At 43.1% G+C, this 18,414-nt stretch overlaps 1 protein-coding gene across 4 annotated transcripts; it reads right to left on the bottom strand.

Annotated features, from left to right (window-relative positions):
- Window positions 1-1,269: 1,269 nt before the first annotated feature.
- H2AZ2 (H2A.Z variant histone 2) lies at window positions 1,270-18,149 on the bottom strand. 4 transcript variants are annotated; one of them, XM_017871659.1, is made up of 5 exons: window positions 17,426-18,149; window positions 12,949-13,026; window positions 10,553-10,666; window positions 4,790-4,919; window positions 2,263-3,836 (listed from the first exon to the last, which is right to left on the bottom strand). In XM_017871659.1, the coding sequence occupies exons 1-5, from the start codon at window positions 17,426-17,428 to the stop codon at window positions 3,775-3,777; spliced, it is 387 nt and encodes a 128-aa protein (XP_017727148.1). In that variant the 5' UTR covers window positions 17,429-18,149; the 3' UTR covers window positions 2,263-3,774. The 4 variants fall into 4 exon arrangements, with proteins under 4 accessions (XP_017727151.1, XP_017727150.1, XP_017727149.1 ...); XM_017871662.1 differs by lacking the exon at window positions 4,790-4,919 and having other exon boundaries at window positions 1,270-3,836; XM_017871661.1 differs by lacking the exon at window positions 10,553-10,666 and having other exon boundaries at window positions 1,270-3,836.
- Between the last annotated feature and the right edge of the window lie 265 nt (window positions 18,150-18,414).

Below are 18,414 nucleotides of genomic sequence, written 5' to 3'. Positions count from 1 at the left end.
TTTTTAGGCTGGGCACAGTGGCTCATGCCTGTAATCCCAGCACTTTGGGAGGCTGAGGTGGGTGGATCACTTGAGGTCAGGAGTTTGAGACCAGCCTGGCCAACATGGTGAAACCCCATCTCTACTAAACAAACAAACAAACAAACAAAAAACACACAAAAATTAGCTGGGCATGGTGGCACATGTCTGTAGTCCCAGTTGCCTGGGAGGCTGAGGCAGGAGAGGCGGAGGTTGCAGTGAGCTGAGATTAGGCTATTGGACTCCAGCCTAGGCAACAGAGTGAGATCCTGTCTCAGAAGCAAAAACAAAAGAACAAACAAACATTAGCCAGGCATGGTGGCAGGCGCCTGTAATCCCAGCTACACAGGAGGCTGAGGCAGAAGAATCACTTGAACCTGGGAGGTGGAGGTTGCAGTGAGCTGAGATCGTGCCACTGCACGCCAGCCTGAGCAACAGAGCAAGATTCTGTCTGAAAAAAAAAAAAATTTTTTTTTAAATAAAAGCTATCTTTTAGGTATGTATTAAGATATTATACATGAAGTGATATGATAGCTGGAACATGCTTTAAAATAACTTATGGGGTTGGGTACAAATGAAACAAGACTGATGATAACTGTGAGAGTTAGACCCAGAGTACCTGGCCTAGTTGTTCTGAGTTTTTTGTTAGAAAACAAGTACAACCCTGGGAAGAAATTATGTAGTCAAGTAACTATCCAACCAAAATGAATTAGACATTTGAAGCAATTATCTATAAAACTGTAGTAAAAATTGCCCTGAATCAAGTGATTCAGCCAAAGGAAGGTCTGTTGATTATATTGCACCCCCTGTTTTTCTTTTTTTAAACAATCAGCTTTCTATTGCTACTTTTACTGTAGGCCTGACTCTCAATACAGAAACTTCAAAATGGGTGCCTAGATAATTCAATCAGAATTTGAAATTTCTATTTTATCCTGCCTTGTGAATTAATGAGCAAAAGTTCTTTATAGGATTCCAGCTAATAGATGCAGAAGGAATGACAAGATATCACCAGTTGGCAACCTCTAATAGAATCCCAGATCTGGGCAAATAACATTAATGATGGCTAAATCCATCAGGGGAAAAGCTGATAGAGAACTTTTATAATGAATGGAGTGGGCTGGCAGCATCCAAACCTACTATCAATCTTAATGTTACAAGATGAGAGCCATTATGTGCCGTGATGTGCTACAACAGGGAGCATATATCACCTATGAATTGTTTTTGTGAAAAAGCAAAACAGAACAACAAAAGCCCTCTAGATCTGTCAGTTTACAGAACATATAGGGGACAGAAAAGGTGTAAATGATCCCATTAGGATACATTCAGTAAAGTCCACTGAGGGACAATTCTATAGGATGAACAACTTAGTTTCTTCAAAAATTAAAAACAGGAAAGTTAAATCTATAGATTAGATTAACAAAATGCAAGATCTAGATCTGTGTCTGGATCTTGATTCAAACAAACCAACTGTTAAAAAAAAAACTTATGAGACAATCAGGAAGTTTGAATATTGACTGGTACTTGCCATCAAAAAATGTTTTAGCAGTCTTACACAATGGTATTGTGGTTATGTTCTAAAAAGTACCCTATCTTTAGAGTTATATTTGAATTATGTCTCTGATCACACAGACATGAAAATACTATGCCTGTAATGGGACTCAAACTGATCCCTGTGGGTTGGGGCAGGGGACAGGTGGGGATGCAGGTAAACAAGACTGACCACAGGACAGCTGTTGAAGTTAGAGGATGGGTACACAGGGCTTCATTCTGCTATTCTTTTTGTGTATTTGTGAAAATTTCCATAATAAAATGTTTAAAAAAAATGAGTTTGGAGAGCATTATACTATAAAACATTTTAAAATTTCCTTCTTTAATGAAGACTTGCAAGCAGAAAAATATAATTTTCTAAGGGCCTACTAGTACATTAACTCAAGTTTAACAGTTATTTAGGGCAGGGCATGGTGGCTTATGCCTGTAATCCCAGTACTTTGGAGGCCAAGTGGGGAGGATGGCTTGAGCCAGGAGTTCAATATCAACCTGGGCAACATAGGGAGACCTGTCTCTACATAAATAAAAAAAATTAGCCGGGTATGGTGGCATGTCCCTACGGTCCCAGCTCTTTGCAGGGCTGAGGTAAGAGTACTGCTTGGGCTTGAGAGGTGGAGGCTGCAGTGAGCCAGGATCATGCTACTACACTCCAACCTGGGCAACAGAGCAAGACCCTGTCTCAAAACAAAAAGTTTCTTGGAAACTGATAAATAAAATAATTTTAAAAGATTGTACAAATTACTGTTATTGCATTACTAAGAGACTACTAAAAGTTGGGATTTTATTTTTTTTTGAGACAGAGTCTCACTCTGTCACCCAGGCTGGAATGCAGTGGTGTGATCTTGGCTCACTGCAACCTCTGCCTCCTGGGTTCAAGTGATTTTTGTGCCTCAGTGTCCCAAGTAGTTGGGACTACAGGCATGTACCACCATGCCTGGCTAATTTCTGTATTTTTAGTAGAGACTTTTTTTTTGAGACCTAGTATCGCTCAGTTGCCAGGATGGAGTGCAGTAGTGCCGTCTCAGGTTACTGCAAGCTCCACCTCCCTGGTTCACGTCATTCTCCTGCCTCAGCCTCCCAAGTAGCTGGGACTACAAGCACGTGCCACCACACCCAGCTAATTTTATTTAATTTTTTTTAGTAGAGATGGGGTTTCACTGTGTTAGCCAGGATGGTCTCGATCTCCTGATCTTGTGATCCGCTCACCTCGGCCTCCCAAAACGCTGGGATTACAGGCATGAGCCACTGTGCCTGGCCGAGATAGTGTTTTACCATGTTGGTCAGGCTGGTCTCGAATTCCTGACCTCAAGTGATCCACCAGCCTCAGCCTCCCGAAGTGCTGGGATTACAGGCGTGAGCCACCATGCCTGGCCAAAAACTGGGATTTTAAACCAAAAGGAAAAACCTTTGATAAACTGAACATCAGGCTCTGAAGTCAGCCAGATCTAGGTTTGAATCATAGCTCTGTCATTTTCTATCTACTAGTTGAATGTTTTTTGGCATAGCACACAATTTCTGTGACCCTTAGACTCCACATCTATAATGTGGGGGGAATAAAATTTCTTAGTCAGTAGAGCACTCAGCAAAGGGCCTGGCACATGGTAAGTGCTCAGTATAGAATTCAAATAATTCCATTACCATTTCAGTCATAAATGCACACTTTTCCATAATCTAACATCTCTCAAATTGGGATGTCTCATAATTGATGGTGTATCATGATTTAATTGGCAGGTTTTTTTCCTAGTGGTTTGTAAAAAATGGTGCTACAGATCAATAGCATGTAAGAGTCAATATACCATGGTATCAATCATTGTAAAGCTGTATTCCCAATTTCTGTTCCAAGGTTACTCTGAATAACCAATCTGAGATTTAAAATATTTAAAGTCTGAGCAAAATATTTCTAATACATCATGAACAGAACAGTTTTGAGACAAATTAATTTTGTAAAAAATGGTTTATCAATTCCATTTTTGTATAAAACACGCGGGAGAAACCTAGCCAATCAACACACAACTGTCACCACATGAAAAGGTACTTTTATCAAACTTCGAGTCTAAGAACGTACAAATGTTTCTTTTATCATGTCTACAGTAATTGTCTATGCTTTTCCATTTAACTGTTGTTAAAAATTCCACATATCCCCATTATTTCCTCTGTCCCAGTTACAGTACAACGACAGGGAGGAAGAGGGTTGGTTAAAGCATCCCTCTAAGCAGTTTTCTGCTGTCCCTTCTTTCCAATCAGAGATTTGTGGATGTGAGGGATCACACCTAGAATGAAATTAAAAAAAGTTATTAAAACTTTTAAAGTTTTGCCTCAAGTAAGAAGTTAATTATACAAAAAATGAAATTAAGTCCCTTTTCATATTCTGATACTGTTAAACTATCTAAACCAATGGCTACCTCCCACGGGTCTGTGAACCCTTTAAAACTGTAGGTAAAATTGTGTGACTTTCCGTGCATTTTTCGAGAAGAGTAACCACGGTTTTTTTTTTTTTTTTTTTTTTTTTTTTTGAGATAGTCTCGCTTTGTCGCCAACGCTGGGGTGCAGTGGTGTAATCTCAGCTCACTGCGACCTGGGTTCAAGTGATTCTTGTGCCTCCGCCTCCTGAGTAGCTGGGATTACAGGCATGCACCACCATGCCCAGCTAATTTTTGTATTTTTAGTAGAGACAGGGTTTCACCACATTGGCCAGGCTGGTCTTGAACTCCTGACCTCGGGTGATCCGCCTGCCTATCAGCCTCCCAAAGTGCTGAGATACAGGTGTGAGCCACCGCGCCCAGCTGTAACCATCGCTTTCATGATGTTCTCTGAGGGTTATCCAAATAAGATTAAGAACCACCAACTTACCTCTCACTTTCACTGATCCTGACCCACTTTTCAAGTGTATTTATTTCAACCCTTCCCAGTGTATGTTATGCGACTTCTCCAACTCATTTTTCAAACAGTTAAAAAGGTATGGGAAATAAACATCAGGCTTTAAGTATCATATGAAATTTAGATAAAGAACTGGCTAAAATAAAAATAGCATTACATATGGGTATAAGGAGAAATATTTATTCAGATCATTATGAAAAGCTTAGAATTGTTATAGATTTAATATTTATGAAATTAAAGTTTATACGCTTTCTAGTTAACCAATCAAATATACTGTATCATTGATCTGAATGATATATTAGTCAGAAAGACCAGTAAGAATCAAGGCTTAAGTAGTAATACATACCACCCCCAGCTATGGTAGCCTTGATAAGAGAATCCAACTCTTCATCACCACGGATTGCAAGCTGCAAGTGACGCGGAGTGATACGCTTTACTTTGAGATCCTTAGAAGCATTACCTGCCAGCTCCAGCACCTACAAAGCATCCATGATTAGCATATCAAATGAAGGAGGTTGGATTCCAAATGAAGGATCACTTAGCATTTGTACATACAAAACGCACAAACAATACATAAACTGATAACACATTTTTCTTTTCCTTTTTTTTTTTTTGAGACTGTAATCTCACTCTATTACCCAGGCTGGAGGGCCAGGGGCGCAATCTCGGCTCACTGCAAGCTCTGCCTCCCGGGTTCACGCCATTCTCCTGCCTTGGCCTCCTGAGTAGCTGGGACCACAGGTGCCCGCCAGCTAATTTTTTGTATTTTTAGTAGAGGCAGGTTTCACCATGTTAGCCAGGATGGTCTTGATCGCCTGAACTCCTCGTGATCCACCCGCCTCAGCCTCCCAAAGTGCTGGGATTACAACTGTAAGCTGCCACACCCAGCCAAAGTCACATATTTTAATAGATACTTGTAGTCCATTTTTGTACAACCCTTAATAGCCGAAATACATTTCCTAATGCTTTTAAAAGTTTTCAAATGTATTTTTTAAATTTTTAAAAAATAGGCCGGGCGCGGTGGCTCAAGCCTGCTAATCCCCAGCACTTTGGAGGCGGAGACCGGTGAGATCACAAGGTCAGGAGCATCGAGAGACCACCTGGCCTAATACCGGTGAACCGCGTCTCTACTAAAGATACAAAAACCAGGACGGGCGACGAGGCGGGCCCCGCTGTAGTCCCAGCTACTTGGGAGGCGGAGGCAGGAGGGCGGCGAGGAATGGGCGTAAACCCCGGGAGCGGACTCTGCAGTGAGCTGAGATCCGCGCCACCGCACTCCAGCTTAGGCCGACAGAGCAGGACTCCATCTCAAAAAAAGAAAATAGGCGGGCGCGGTGGCTCAAGCCTGCTGAATCCCAGCCCACTTTGGAGCCGAGACGGACGCGGTCAGCGGGGTCAGCGAGATCGAGACCATCCTGGCAACACGTTGAAACCCCATCTCTACTAAAAAAATACAAAAAACTAGGCGGGCGACGAGCGCGGGCACGCCTGTTTTTTTTTAGGAGTCCCAGCTGGCGAGGCTGAGGCAGGAGAGATGGCGAGACCGGGGAGCGGAGCTTCAGTGAGCTGAGAGCCGGCCACTGCACTCCAGCCTGGCGCAGAGCCAAGACTCCGTCTCAAAAAAAAAAAAATAAAAATAAAAAATAAATAAATAAATAAAATAAAATAAATAAAATAAAAAATTAAAGAGATGGCGACCTCCTATGTTGCCAGGCTGGTGTTCAAACCCTGGCCGTCAAGTGATCCTGCCTACTTCAGCCCTCTCAAAAGCTGCTGGCGAATACAGGTGTGAGGCCATCGCACTCAACCTAGAAATATAATTTAAAATAAATTTCTTTTTTTGAGATGAAGTCTTGCTGTGTTGCCCCAGGCTGGAGTGCAATGCGTGATCTCAAGCTCACTGCAACCACTGCCTCCTGGGTTCAGAATAGATTCTTCCCTGCCTCAGCCCCTCTGAAGCAGCTAGGACTACAGGCGCCTGGCCACGCATGCCCCGCCGGTAATTGTGTTATTTTTAGCCTAGAGGATTGGGGTTTTGGCTGGGTGCAGTGGCTCACGGGCCTTTAATCTCCGCCACTTTGGGAGGCTGAGATGGACAGTCATGAGGTCAGGAGATCGAGACCATCACTGGCTAACACAGTGCAAACCCCATCTCTCAAAACACAAAAAATCAGCAGGCGTAGGTGGCAGGTACCTGTGATGAGTCCAGCTACTCAGGAGCTAGAAGCCAGGAGAATGCGTTGAACCCAGGGAGCAGAGCTTGCAGTGAGCTGAGATGGCCGCACTGCACTCCAAGCCTGGCAGACAAGAGACATCCTTTCTAAAAAAAAAAAAAACAAAACACCAGCACAGGGATTTCACCATATTGGTAGGCTGGTCTCAAACTCCTGACCTTGTGATCTGCCTGCCTCAGCCTCTCAAATGTTGGGATTGACAGTGTAGCATTGTCCAGCCACTCTTCATTTTAATAGAGCAGTGTTCGGTAGGACATGAGAATCAACTGAACTTTAAAAATCAAAAAATCAATCCGGTGTGGTGCCACCTCTCTCCCAGCTATCCGGAGGCTGAGGCAGGAGAGTGTTAAACCCGGGAGGTGAGAGGTTGCAGGAGCTGAGATCGTTGCATTGAACTCCAGCCTTGGGCGACCCCAGGAGCAAGACTCCATTAAAAAAAAAAAAAAGTTTGAAACCCTTTGCACCCACACAGTCATTGTTGTCCAATCTTGACCTAAATTGTTTTTTTTTGTTTGTCTGTTTTGAGACGGAGTCTTGCTTTGTCACCCAGGCTGGAGGGCAGTGGCGCGATCTCAGCTCACCACAAGCTCCGCCTCCCGGGTTCACGCCATTCTCCTGCCTCAGCCTCCCGAGAAGCTGGGATTACAGGCGCCTGCTACCACTCCGGCTAATTTTTTTTTGCATTTTTAGTAGAGACGGGGTTTCGCCACGTTAGCCAGGATGGTCTCAATCTCCTGACCTCATGATCCGCCAGCCTTGGCCTCCCAAAGTGCTGGGATTACAGGTGTGAGCCACTGTGCCCAGCCTGTTTTTTTTTTTTTTAAGACATGGTCTCACTGCCAGGCAGACTGGAGTGCAGTGGTGCAATACATGGCTCACTGCAGCCTCAACCTCCTGGGCTCAGGTAATCCTCCCACCTCAGCCTCTCCAGTAGCTGGGACTATAGGTGCATACTATCACATCTGGTTAATTTTTTGTATTTTTTTGTAGAGACAGGGTTTTGCCATGTTGTCCAGGCTGGTCTGGAAGTCCTGGACTCAAATGGTCTGCCTGCCTTGACCTCCCAAAGTGCTGAGATTACAGGCATGACCCACTGTGTTAACTTTAAACATTTTCACCAAAGTTCCCAAAGATTAAAAAAAGGGGTGCTTGGAAGGGGCTTGAACCTTGTGAACCAGAATGCTGAATATAAGCCACCACACCCAGCCAAAGTCATATATTTTAATATATCCACGTGGTCTATTTCTGCACAACCCTTAATAGATGAAATTTCTTTCTTTTTTATTTTTATTTTTTTTGAGATGGAGTCTCGCTCTGTCGCCAGGCTGGAGTGCAGTGGCGTGATCTCGGCTCACTGCAACCTCTGCCTTCTGGATTCAGGCGATTCTCCTGCCTCAGCCTCCTGAGTAGCTGGGACTATATACAGGTGCCCGCCACCATGCCCAGCTAGTTTCTGTATTTTTAGTAGAGATAGGGTTTCACCATGTTGGCCAGAATGGTCTCGATCTCTTGACCTCATGATCCGCCACCTCAGCCTCCCAAAGTGTTGGGATTACAGGCGTGGGCCACAGTGCCCAGCTATGAAATTTCTTAACGCTTTTAGAAAAGTTTAAAATGTATTTTAAATTAAAATTTAAAATTTAAAAAAATACAAGAGGCCAGGTGGTCTCTTTTAATAGAAGGTGGCTCATGTCTGTAATCCCAGCACTTTGGGAGGCTGAGGCGGGCAGATCACTTGAGGTCAGGAGTTTGAGATCAGCCTGGCTAACATGGCAAAACCTTGTCTCTACAAGAAAATAACAAAAATTAGCCGGGTGTGGTGATGCATACCGCTAGCCCTAGCTACTCCGGAGGCTGAGGTGGGAGAACTGCTGGAACCCAGAAGGCAGAGGTTGCAATGTGCAGAGATCATGCCACTGCATTTCAGCCTGGGAGACAGAGAGAGACCCTGTCTCCAAACAAACAAACAAACAAACAAGAAAACCCCAAAAAACAAAACACCTCTTAATCATGACATAGCTAAGTTGAAACTATCCATAATATCCATAATTCAATGTTAAATCCCCAGTGGGACACAGATGACTTGGTGAGATTAATGAAAAAATGACAGCAATGATAACTGACATACAGATTAAAAGCTAAATTCCTCAGCCTAGCTCCCAATCACATCTTCCCCAAGTTAAGACCCTTCTGTTTCTACCAGAATCAATGTGTCTACCACTTGGCCTACTTGTTACTCAAACTACTTCCCCAGCCTGGAATGTAGGTGAAGTTTCATGACTTCCCAATGGATTTTTTTTTTTAGGAGGAATAGGGATGGGGAAAGTGGTGGTCTACGACCCAAGAATTAAGAACTCTTGCCCAATTAACTTGTCTTCCTGAAATTTCAAACTAAGTAAGATACAGCAATTTTGTATGTATAATCCTGCAGAGAACCAGAAGAACAGATTGAGTCTTTTACTTCTAATATCATATTTGTGATTTTTATGTATCATCACACTGGAAAAACTTTACATCACCGCAAATCTTCATAAACTAAAACATTATGCTGTAACTTCACAAATACTTCTACTGATTATATGCATACTTCAAAGTTCACTAGCGTATGGTGGCTTATGTCTGTAATCCCAGCACCTTGGGAGGACCACTTGAGGCCAGGAGTTGGAAACCAGTCTGGGCAACACAGGGAGCCCCCAACTCCACAAAAAATAAAAATAAAAAATTAGCAACTGGTGTGGTGGCTCACACCTGTAATCTCAGCACTTTGGAAGGCTGAGATGGGTGGATCACCTGAGGTCAGGAATTCAAGACTGACCTGGCCAACATGGTGAAACCCTGTCTCCACTAACAAGACAAAGATTAGCCGGGTGTGGTGGCGGGTACCTGTAATCCCAGTTACTGGGGAGGCTGAGGCAGGAGAATTGCTTGAACCCAAGAGGTGGAGGTTGCAGTGAGTCAAGATTGCGCCACTGCACTCCACCTGGGGTACAGAGCAAGACCCTGTCTCAAAAAAAAAAAAAAAAAATTAGCCAGGTGTGGTGGCACAAACCTGAAGTCACACTTACTAGGGAGGCTGAGGCAGGAGGATCCCTTGAACCCAGGAGGTTTGAGGTTGGAATGAGCTATGATCATGCCACTGTACTCCAGCCTAGGTGACACAGTGAGACCCAGTCTCAACATAAATAAATGAAAATAAAAGATAAGAGATTGCTGGCCTTTGCTTAACTTTAAAAATTTTTTTTACTTTGAGATAGGGTCTTGCTCTGTCACACAGCCTAGTCTGGAACTCCAGGACTCAAGTGTACAATCTACCTGCTTCAGCCTCCCAAAGTGTTGGCATTACAGGCATGAATCACCGCGCCCAGTCCCTTGCTTAGCTTTAAAAACAAGTACACCAAGGTTCTTTTACATTAGTGTTGGGTAATAGCTGACAAGATGCATCTCAAACTGTGCTGTTAAAGAAACCAATGAGGCCAGAAGTGGTGGCTCAAGCCTGTAATTCCAGCACTTTGGGAGGCCGAGGCAGGTGGATCACCTGAGGTCAGGAGTTTGAGACCAGTGTGGCCAATATGGTGAAACCCTGTCTCAACTAAGAATACAAAAATTAGCTGGGCACGGTGGTGCACACCTGTAGTCCTAGCTACCTGGGAGGCTGAGGTGGCAGAATTGCTTGAATCCGGGAGGCAGAGGTTGCAGTGAGCCGAGACTGGCCATTGCACTCCAGCCTGGGAAACAAGAGTGAAACTCTATCTCCAAAAAAACAAAAAAGCCCCAATGAGCATAATATGTCTTTTTTCAAATATATTCCATGGGTTTATGTCACTTAGACTAGTGCACCTTCTGGACTGCCATATACAAGACATTCCTGTACAAACCTCTGCAGTGAGGTACTCCAGAATCGCAGCACTGTACACGGCAGCAGTGGCACCCACCCTTCCATGGCTTGTGGTGCGAGTCTTCAAGTGTCTGTGGATGCGGCCCACAGGAAACTAAAAGAGAGATGTCTTAGTGGGAAGCACTGCAGAGTCTTAACATTGCACTGACTGTAATCAAAGGCTGAACAATGTGAGTAACCATGAAATAATAAAAAACTTGATCACACATATCAGAAGTCAAACCTATTAGGCAATTAACAGTTCCCAGGGCCTGTGTCTATGTTCTGGTAATCAGTCCAAAATCTTTAACCTCTGCATAATATGGAGAATATCACTCTAAAATGAAGAAAAACCATGCAGGGCTGTCATCAACTATACATTCAACATGACCCATGGATCAAATTCCTGTCTAGTTAATCTCTTCACATAAAAGGCACATGCAACTTTGAACCTCCAATACCTTCCTCAGATCTTATTAAATGTTCTTTCTTCAGTTTCAAGAGGTGATCTGATAGTTAAGAAAAATCAATACTATTATCTCATTGTGATTCTACTTTCTGAAAAAGAGGGTACTTTTCTCATTTCAGAGTATCCTAATCCCACTTGTCTGCGCCCTTTATTATTTTTTTTTACTGAGATAGAGTCTCACTCTGTCGCCCAGGCTGGAGTGTAGTGGCGCCATCTTGGCTCACTGCAACCTCCGCCTCCTGGGTTTCAAGCGATTCTCCTGCCTCAGCCTCCTGAGTAGGTGGGATTATAGGCACGCCAGGAAGCCTGTCTGTTTTGTATTTTTAGTAGAGATGGGGTTTTGCGTGATCTGCCCACCTTGGCCTCCCAAAGTGCTGGGATTACAGGCATGAGCCACTGCGCCCGGCCTGTCTGTGCCCTTTCTTACAGGCCTACCTCACCCCTTCACTGTTCCATTATTTCAACAGCTACAATTACTTCCTTTCCGCTGGTTCCTTTCCTTCTACAGACTTTACTGAAAACTTCACAATCCATGAAAACTGCTTCCAGTTACAGTCTAGAAAGTCTCTTTCCAAAGACTGAATTTAAAAAACAAATCCTGAAACCCTTACTTTCTTGTCACCCATTTTTTCTAACCCTAACTTGGTTTCTGTTAAACAGTACTTTTGAAGGCCAGCAGTGACATTTTACTTCCTTAATAAACACAAGCAATCTTTTTTTTTTGCATTTATACTTCGTCTCTAAGTGACCAAAAGCTTCTTAAGAGCAAGATTTATGTCTTCTTTTCCTTTGTATCCTTAGTAACCACTATGTTGTCTGGCATACAGTAGGCCCTCAAAAACATTTCTTCTTAGACTTCAGAGTTCTCATACCAACCCTGACTACTCCTCAGCCTTTTCTTAAAAGTTTTTGAGGGGTCCTCCAATGTCCTTGTGCTCCTTTCTCATTCTCTTAGGTTAGGAAACTCATCCATAACATAAACTATCAATTTTACATAAATGATCTCAAATTCCTAATTCTATCACCTCTCTTAGAAAGCTGAACTCACGTTTCCAACTTCTGGACATTTTCACATGGATGTTTTAGTAAACTTCAAAATGATTCCATTTAAATTTACTCATAACTTGATCCTATTACAAACTCCTCTGTTCCTTAGGTTCTAAGCCTTAGAGAAACTTCTGACTTCCTCTCAACCTTATACTGCTTCACCTATTTTCTGCACACACATGATTTCTACTGCTTCCCATTCAAGTACGTTACTTTATTCCTAAATCACTGCAATAATCTCCATTGGCCTTCCATTTTCTACTTCAAATTAAGTATGCCTTAAAATAAATTCTAATTTAGGAATATACATGGAAACCTAAAATACAGAATGTGCACATCAATATAAATTCCCATCCCCCTTCTTTCGGTATCATCTGGATCATGTTGTCCTCTTGCTGAAACTCTCAATGGCTAACCACTGCCAAAAGGATAACAATTTACAGTTTGGCCTTCCAAGTTTCCTGATTAAAAGTATTTCTCGGCCAGGCACAGTGGCTCACGCCTGTAATCCCAGCACTCTGGGAGGCTGAGGCGGGTGGATCACAAGGTCAAGAGATTGAGACCATCCTGGCCAACATGGTGAAACCCCGTCTCTACTAAAAATACAAAAACTAGCTGGGCATGGTGGTGCGCACCTGTAGTCCCAGCCACGCAGGAGGCTGAGGCAGGAGAATCGCTTGAATCCAGGAGGCAGAGGTTGCAGTGAGCCGAGATTGCGCCACTGCACTCCAACCTGGTGACAGAGCGAGACTCTGTCTCAAAAAAAAAAAAAAAAAAAAAGTTTGTAGTAATACAAGTAGACTTCTGTAATCGATGAAACATAGGTCATAAATTACAACAGTAAAGAAAATAGTAATGTAATGACAGCATGGATTCATTACCTGTAGCCCAGCTCTCTGTGAGCGAGATACTGCCTTAGCCTTGGCCTTCCCACTGTCCTTTCCAGCTTTGCCTCCAGCCTAAATGCAAAAAAAAATTTTTGAATGAAAAGAGTTGAAAATACTACTTCAAAAATATTCTGGAAACAGAATTTCTTCTACTTTTACTTTAGGTAGTTAAAAATATGTAGGTGATCCCCTTCCTCATATACATGGGATTCTATCACCTTTTATAATTTCTATCAAAGAAGTCAAACCTTAAACGCTTATTGAAAATATGAGATTTTTCTTTTCTCTTTTTTTTTTGAGATGGAGTCTAGCTCCGTTGCCCAGGTTGGAGTGCAGTGGGGCAATCTTGGCTCACTGCAAACTCCGCCTCCCAGGCTCAAGTTATTCTCCGGCCTCAGGCTCCTGAGTAGCTGAGATTACAGGTGCGCACCACCACACACAGCTAATTTTTGTATTTTTAGTACAGATGGGGTTTCACCATGTTGGCTAGGCTGGTCTTGCACTCCTGACCTCAAGTGATCCACCCACCTTAGCCTCCCAAAGTGCTGGGATTACAGGCATGAGCCACAGTGCCAGGCTGAAAAATATGAGATTTCTAAAAACTAACATATTTATCAATTTCCAGATTGAAGAATCTTGCAAGTCAATATAACTTTTATGCATACATGAAATATTTCACAATTTTTATCAATGTCAATGTAACATATATTACTTCCACAGAAATATTTAGACCTCTCAGAAAAATAAAGTATATTCCAAGAAAAAAAAACCTTCAAAAATAAAACACAGAATTGTCATATAGTCTAGCAATTCCACTTCTAGGTATACACCCAAAAATTGAAAGCAAGGATTCAAACAAATACTTGTACACACATGTTCACAAAAGCTTTATTCAGAATAGCCAAAAGGTGGAAACAATCTTGAGTGTCCAATGATGGATGAACAAAATGATATATATATAATGGGATAGTATTCAGCTTTAAAAAGGAAATTCTGACACAAGCTACAACATAAATGGGCCTTGAGGACATTATGCTAAGGAAAATAAGACAGTTACAAAAAAGACAAATATCGTATGATTCTACTTATGAGATTCCTAAAATAGTAAAGTTCATAGTCAGCAGATTTGTGGTTGCCAGGGGTAGGCGCTTCCTGGGTTCAAGTGATTCTCCTGCCTCAGCCTCCTAAGTAGCTGGTAGTACAGGTGTGCGCCACCACACCCTGCTAATTTTTGTATTTTTAGTACCAACAAGGCTTCCACACGTTGGCCAGGCTGGTCTTGAACTCCTGACCTCAAGCGATCTGCCTGCCTTGCCCTCCCAAAGTACTGGGATTACAGGCATAAGCCACCGCACCTGGCCGAGTTACTGTTGAATGGGTAGAGTTTCCACTTGGGAAGATGAAAAAGTTTGAGACAGATGGCAGTGATGGTTGCACACTATAAATGTACTTAATGCCACTGAACTGTACGCTTAAAAAAAAACCTATTTCTGCATGAAAAAGGTAAAGTATGTGCAAATGTAATGAGCTATTAAGTAAATATGGGGTATTATAAAGTATGTGTGTACACACATATTTCTAGAAGGTGACACTATAAATTAGAAATGCTATTTGCCTCTAGGGAGGAAATACTAAGGGTCTGACTTAAGAAGAAAACTAATTTTCTCTCATATATTTTGTTTTTACCATTTAAATAGATTATTTCTTTACTGTTAAATCAGTTTACAGGATTGGCTGTTTGAGGGGCTATACTTTCAAAATAGATGGTAAGTTTCAAAATGGCATATCCCCTTTGTAGCTAACCCTTTCCTTAAAGATTTTTTAAAGCTAAAAATTACCCCTGTATACTTCCTCTAATTGCATGTCTAAGTGAATTAAGTGCGTCACCCAAGATAATATGGAAGAAAACAGTAAAACCTTGGCAGGTATTAGAAACAGGAAAATAAAATCTAAGAACTAATTCATATTCACTCTCTTACATTAGGTAATTCAGCAAGAGACTGATTTAAATTTATCAGTAAGAACTGAGATGCTCTTGATTTCTACCAGAATGCCTCATATATTTCAATAATTTTGACTATGTTGTTATATAAGAAAATATAATTTTGGATTTTGAGGTCGGCTCCACTAACAAGACAGGTCTTACTTCTCAAATAAAAAACCTTTTTTATCTCTATTTGCCTAATATATAACACTTAAAAACCTCTCAACCGGCATCTAAAATTATAATCATTGTCTTCCTATGACTGGATTGGAAAAAATAAGAACTAGTCACTAATGAAAAGCCAACAACTACAAAACTCCCCAGGCTCCCCAGGTCATGTAATAACTACTCTGCTTAAGCAATTTTATCCTCACTGTTTCAGATACGTCATTATTTGCTGTTCTTTTTGCTTTTTAAAGAAATAGATATATAGTCAGATTTTAAAAGCCTCAATACATTAAATGACTAGTTCCAACATTTAGAGACTCTCGATACAATTCTCATACTTAACAAAAGAAAACTTTCATGGTATCAAACTTATCTGAATATAAAATTATATAATAAATGGATAATTATTTTCTTTCCGATATCCCCTCAAACTGTATATATAGTCTCCCTGCTTTGAACATTCATTTTAATTGGTGCTTGAGAAACCAAATATAATTTTTTTATTCCAAGAATTGACATCATATTAACCCGAGTTAAGGTTGCTGATTTTTAAAAATTACACACACACACACACACACACACACACACACGCACACAGGAGGAAGAGGGAGTTCATTTCACTTGGATAAATTTGCAAACTGGATACTAAGACACTTTCACGTCAGTTTTAACAGACATCTGCTTACTTCCTTTCAGGTTTAAAATCTATCAAGAACGACGACTCAATGTCTCCTGCATTTTTAGCTACTGGTAAGTGGATATAAAACATATAGCGTATCACTAGAGACTGAAAAATATCTAAGAAACTAGAATCGGCCGGGCGCGGTGGTTCACGCCTGTAATCCCAGCATTTTGTAAGGCCGAGGCGGGCGGTTCACGAGGTCAAGAAATCGAGACCATCCTGGCCAACATGGTGAAACCCAATCTCTACTAAAAATACAAAAAATTAGCTGGGCGTGGTGATGCACACCTGTAGTCCCAGCTACTCGGGAGGCTGAGGCAGGAGAATCGCTTGAACCCGGGAGATGGAGGTTGCAGTGAGCCAAGATCGCGCCACTGCACTCCAGCCTGGCGACAGAGTGAGACTCCGTCTCAAAACAAACAAAAAACGAGAATCATGAAAATCATCTGAGCAAATTCTTTTACAGATTAGATATAGGCTGTACCTCAGTTTGTTAAAGTACAGTACTTTACAATAACAATAAACTATACGTTAGACGTTGGAAGCAATTATCCCTAAAGTCTATTCCAGCTATAAGATTTGGGTATTTTACAATAACCAAACATTTTGTCCTCTCGACTGGCCAATCTGTTCATAGTTAGGTGTTAAGTCTATTAAATACCATATCTGACACATCAAGCACAAATCATCTAATATTATCTGCAGTATGAGAAATGACAGCCTGGTGTTAACTTTTAAGCAGGTAGCTCCCGTTGAAGTAACCTTTCAACAGAATGCTTAAAGCACGAATACCGGCAAAAATAAGATTCCATAATAACAGTCTTACTATTTTTATACAATCTTTGATGCAACTCAGAGCGTATCCTTTAGCACTTTCTCCTTTCCCTCAACTTTAAAATGGGGCTGAAGTTCTATTCACTTTCATTTTTTTAAAGCCACACTTTTCTTATCTAGATCTGAATTTCAGAATGAAAAGATGAATGCTTTAAGACTGAAAATTCATAGCAAGGGCAAAGGAAAGTACCGTTTTATAATGAAAACCGCAAACTGCATGGGGGTCAGAAGATAACCGGCGTTCATTTCAAACCTGTGCAATCACCTAGAACAAATCGTGCGGTTCTGGTCTATAAAACCATTCTTTGTAGCTCAAAAGACCACAAATACAAGCACCCTTTCGCAGAAACCCTCAAATTGACTGCCAGAAAGATTACGTAACCAAACATCGCCAAAGACTTATCTAACTTGTATAGCGGCAGCCTATTTGACCTCATTCATACAGAGGAGCGATCACATTAAGATCCGGCACTTGTTTCTACATTTCCAAGCCGGATTCTGGCGTCCTCCTCCTTCTAAGACGGGCGGTGCAGCGTCACCAGCGGTGGGACAGACCTGTCCGGCTCGGAACAGACTTCGCGCTCTACCCGGCCAGGCCCAGCTCTCACCCGGGTACCCGTGTCGGGCTCCGCAGCCGGGATATGGCGCCCCCCGGCGGGTGGCGAGGGGCTCAGCCGGACGAAGCCCCGACACCCGCAAACTCCCGACTCCACAGGTAGCGGCGCCGACGCCGGGGCCTCAGCGCTCTGCTCCCCCGGCCCTGTCCTAGGCCCCGTGCCCCCGACCCACTCGGCCGCCCTTACCATGTTCTCAGCGCCGACTCTGCCTCCGCTCGGCCGCGAGCCCTCCCGCTGACGACCCGCGCCGCAGCCGCCGCTCTCGCAGCACCGACCGCTGCCGCCGGAGCCGGACAATACCCCGTGCCCGCCTCGCGCTGCTGCGGCCAATGCCCGCTTGTCTTGCTGGTTCGAACCCCAGCTGCTGTTCAATCGCGCGCCTCCTTCTAGCCAGACCCCGCCCCCCGGCACCGCCTACCTAACGGCTGTTTGTTTTTGCACACGGCACACGGAGGCGGGGCTTCCAGCCCCAATAGTGACGCCCTCTCCGCCTTTCACCAGGCACCCAAGCCTGACGAACAGAAAAGCAAACCAATGAGATTGGACGCCTAGCAGACGAAAGCCAATGAAAATATCGCCCGCGAGCAAGGGAGGCGGGCCACTGAGAAGGACAGCAAAATTAGCTAATGAGGTGAAGCGATTGCAGGCGCTCTGGCTTTCCCGCCTATTCGCGGCGTTGGTTTTCCCGCTTCTGAGACTTGTTTGGGGAGGTAAAGACTTTTGGACGTGCTTCTCCTGGTGGGTTTTCACAAAGACTGTGAGGATTTATTCGTCTTAGGACGTGTGGATCAGGAGGGCGCTGGGTTTCAAGGTTAGGCAGCCCTCATGCTCAGCCGTTATTCTGGGGAACTGGCTCCCCTGACGTCCTCTCAGCGCGGACCCTGGCAAGGTCCGCGGCAGACTGAGGCGGGAGAATCGCTTGAACCCGGGAGGCGGAGGTTGCAGTGAGCCGAGATCGCGCCACTGCACCCCAGCTGGGCGACACATCGTCTCAAAAAAAAAAAAAAAAAGCTATCAATTGGCTACCTATTGTTATTTGTATGATAAATTCTTTTTCCTTTTTAAGAGACGGAGTCCTGGGACTACAGGCGCGCGCCCCAATGCCCAGCTAATTTTTGTATGTTTAATAGAGATGGGGTTTCCCTGTGTTGGTCAGGCTGGTCTCGAACTCCTGA

The sequence above is a fragment of the Rhinopithecus bieti genome, unplaced genomic scaffold (genome assembly GCF_001698545.2).
Source record: "Rhinopithecus bieti isolate Rb0 unplaced genomic scaffold, ASM169854v2 scaffold_6908, whole genome shotgun sequence".
Classification (NCBI taxonomy): Eukaryota; Metazoa; Chordata; class Mammalia; order Primates; family Cercopithecidae; genus Rhinopithecus; species Rhinopithecus bieti.
The sequence above is the reverse complement of the archived record's forward strand: the minus strand, read 5'-3'. Positions and strand labels throughout refer to the sequence as shown.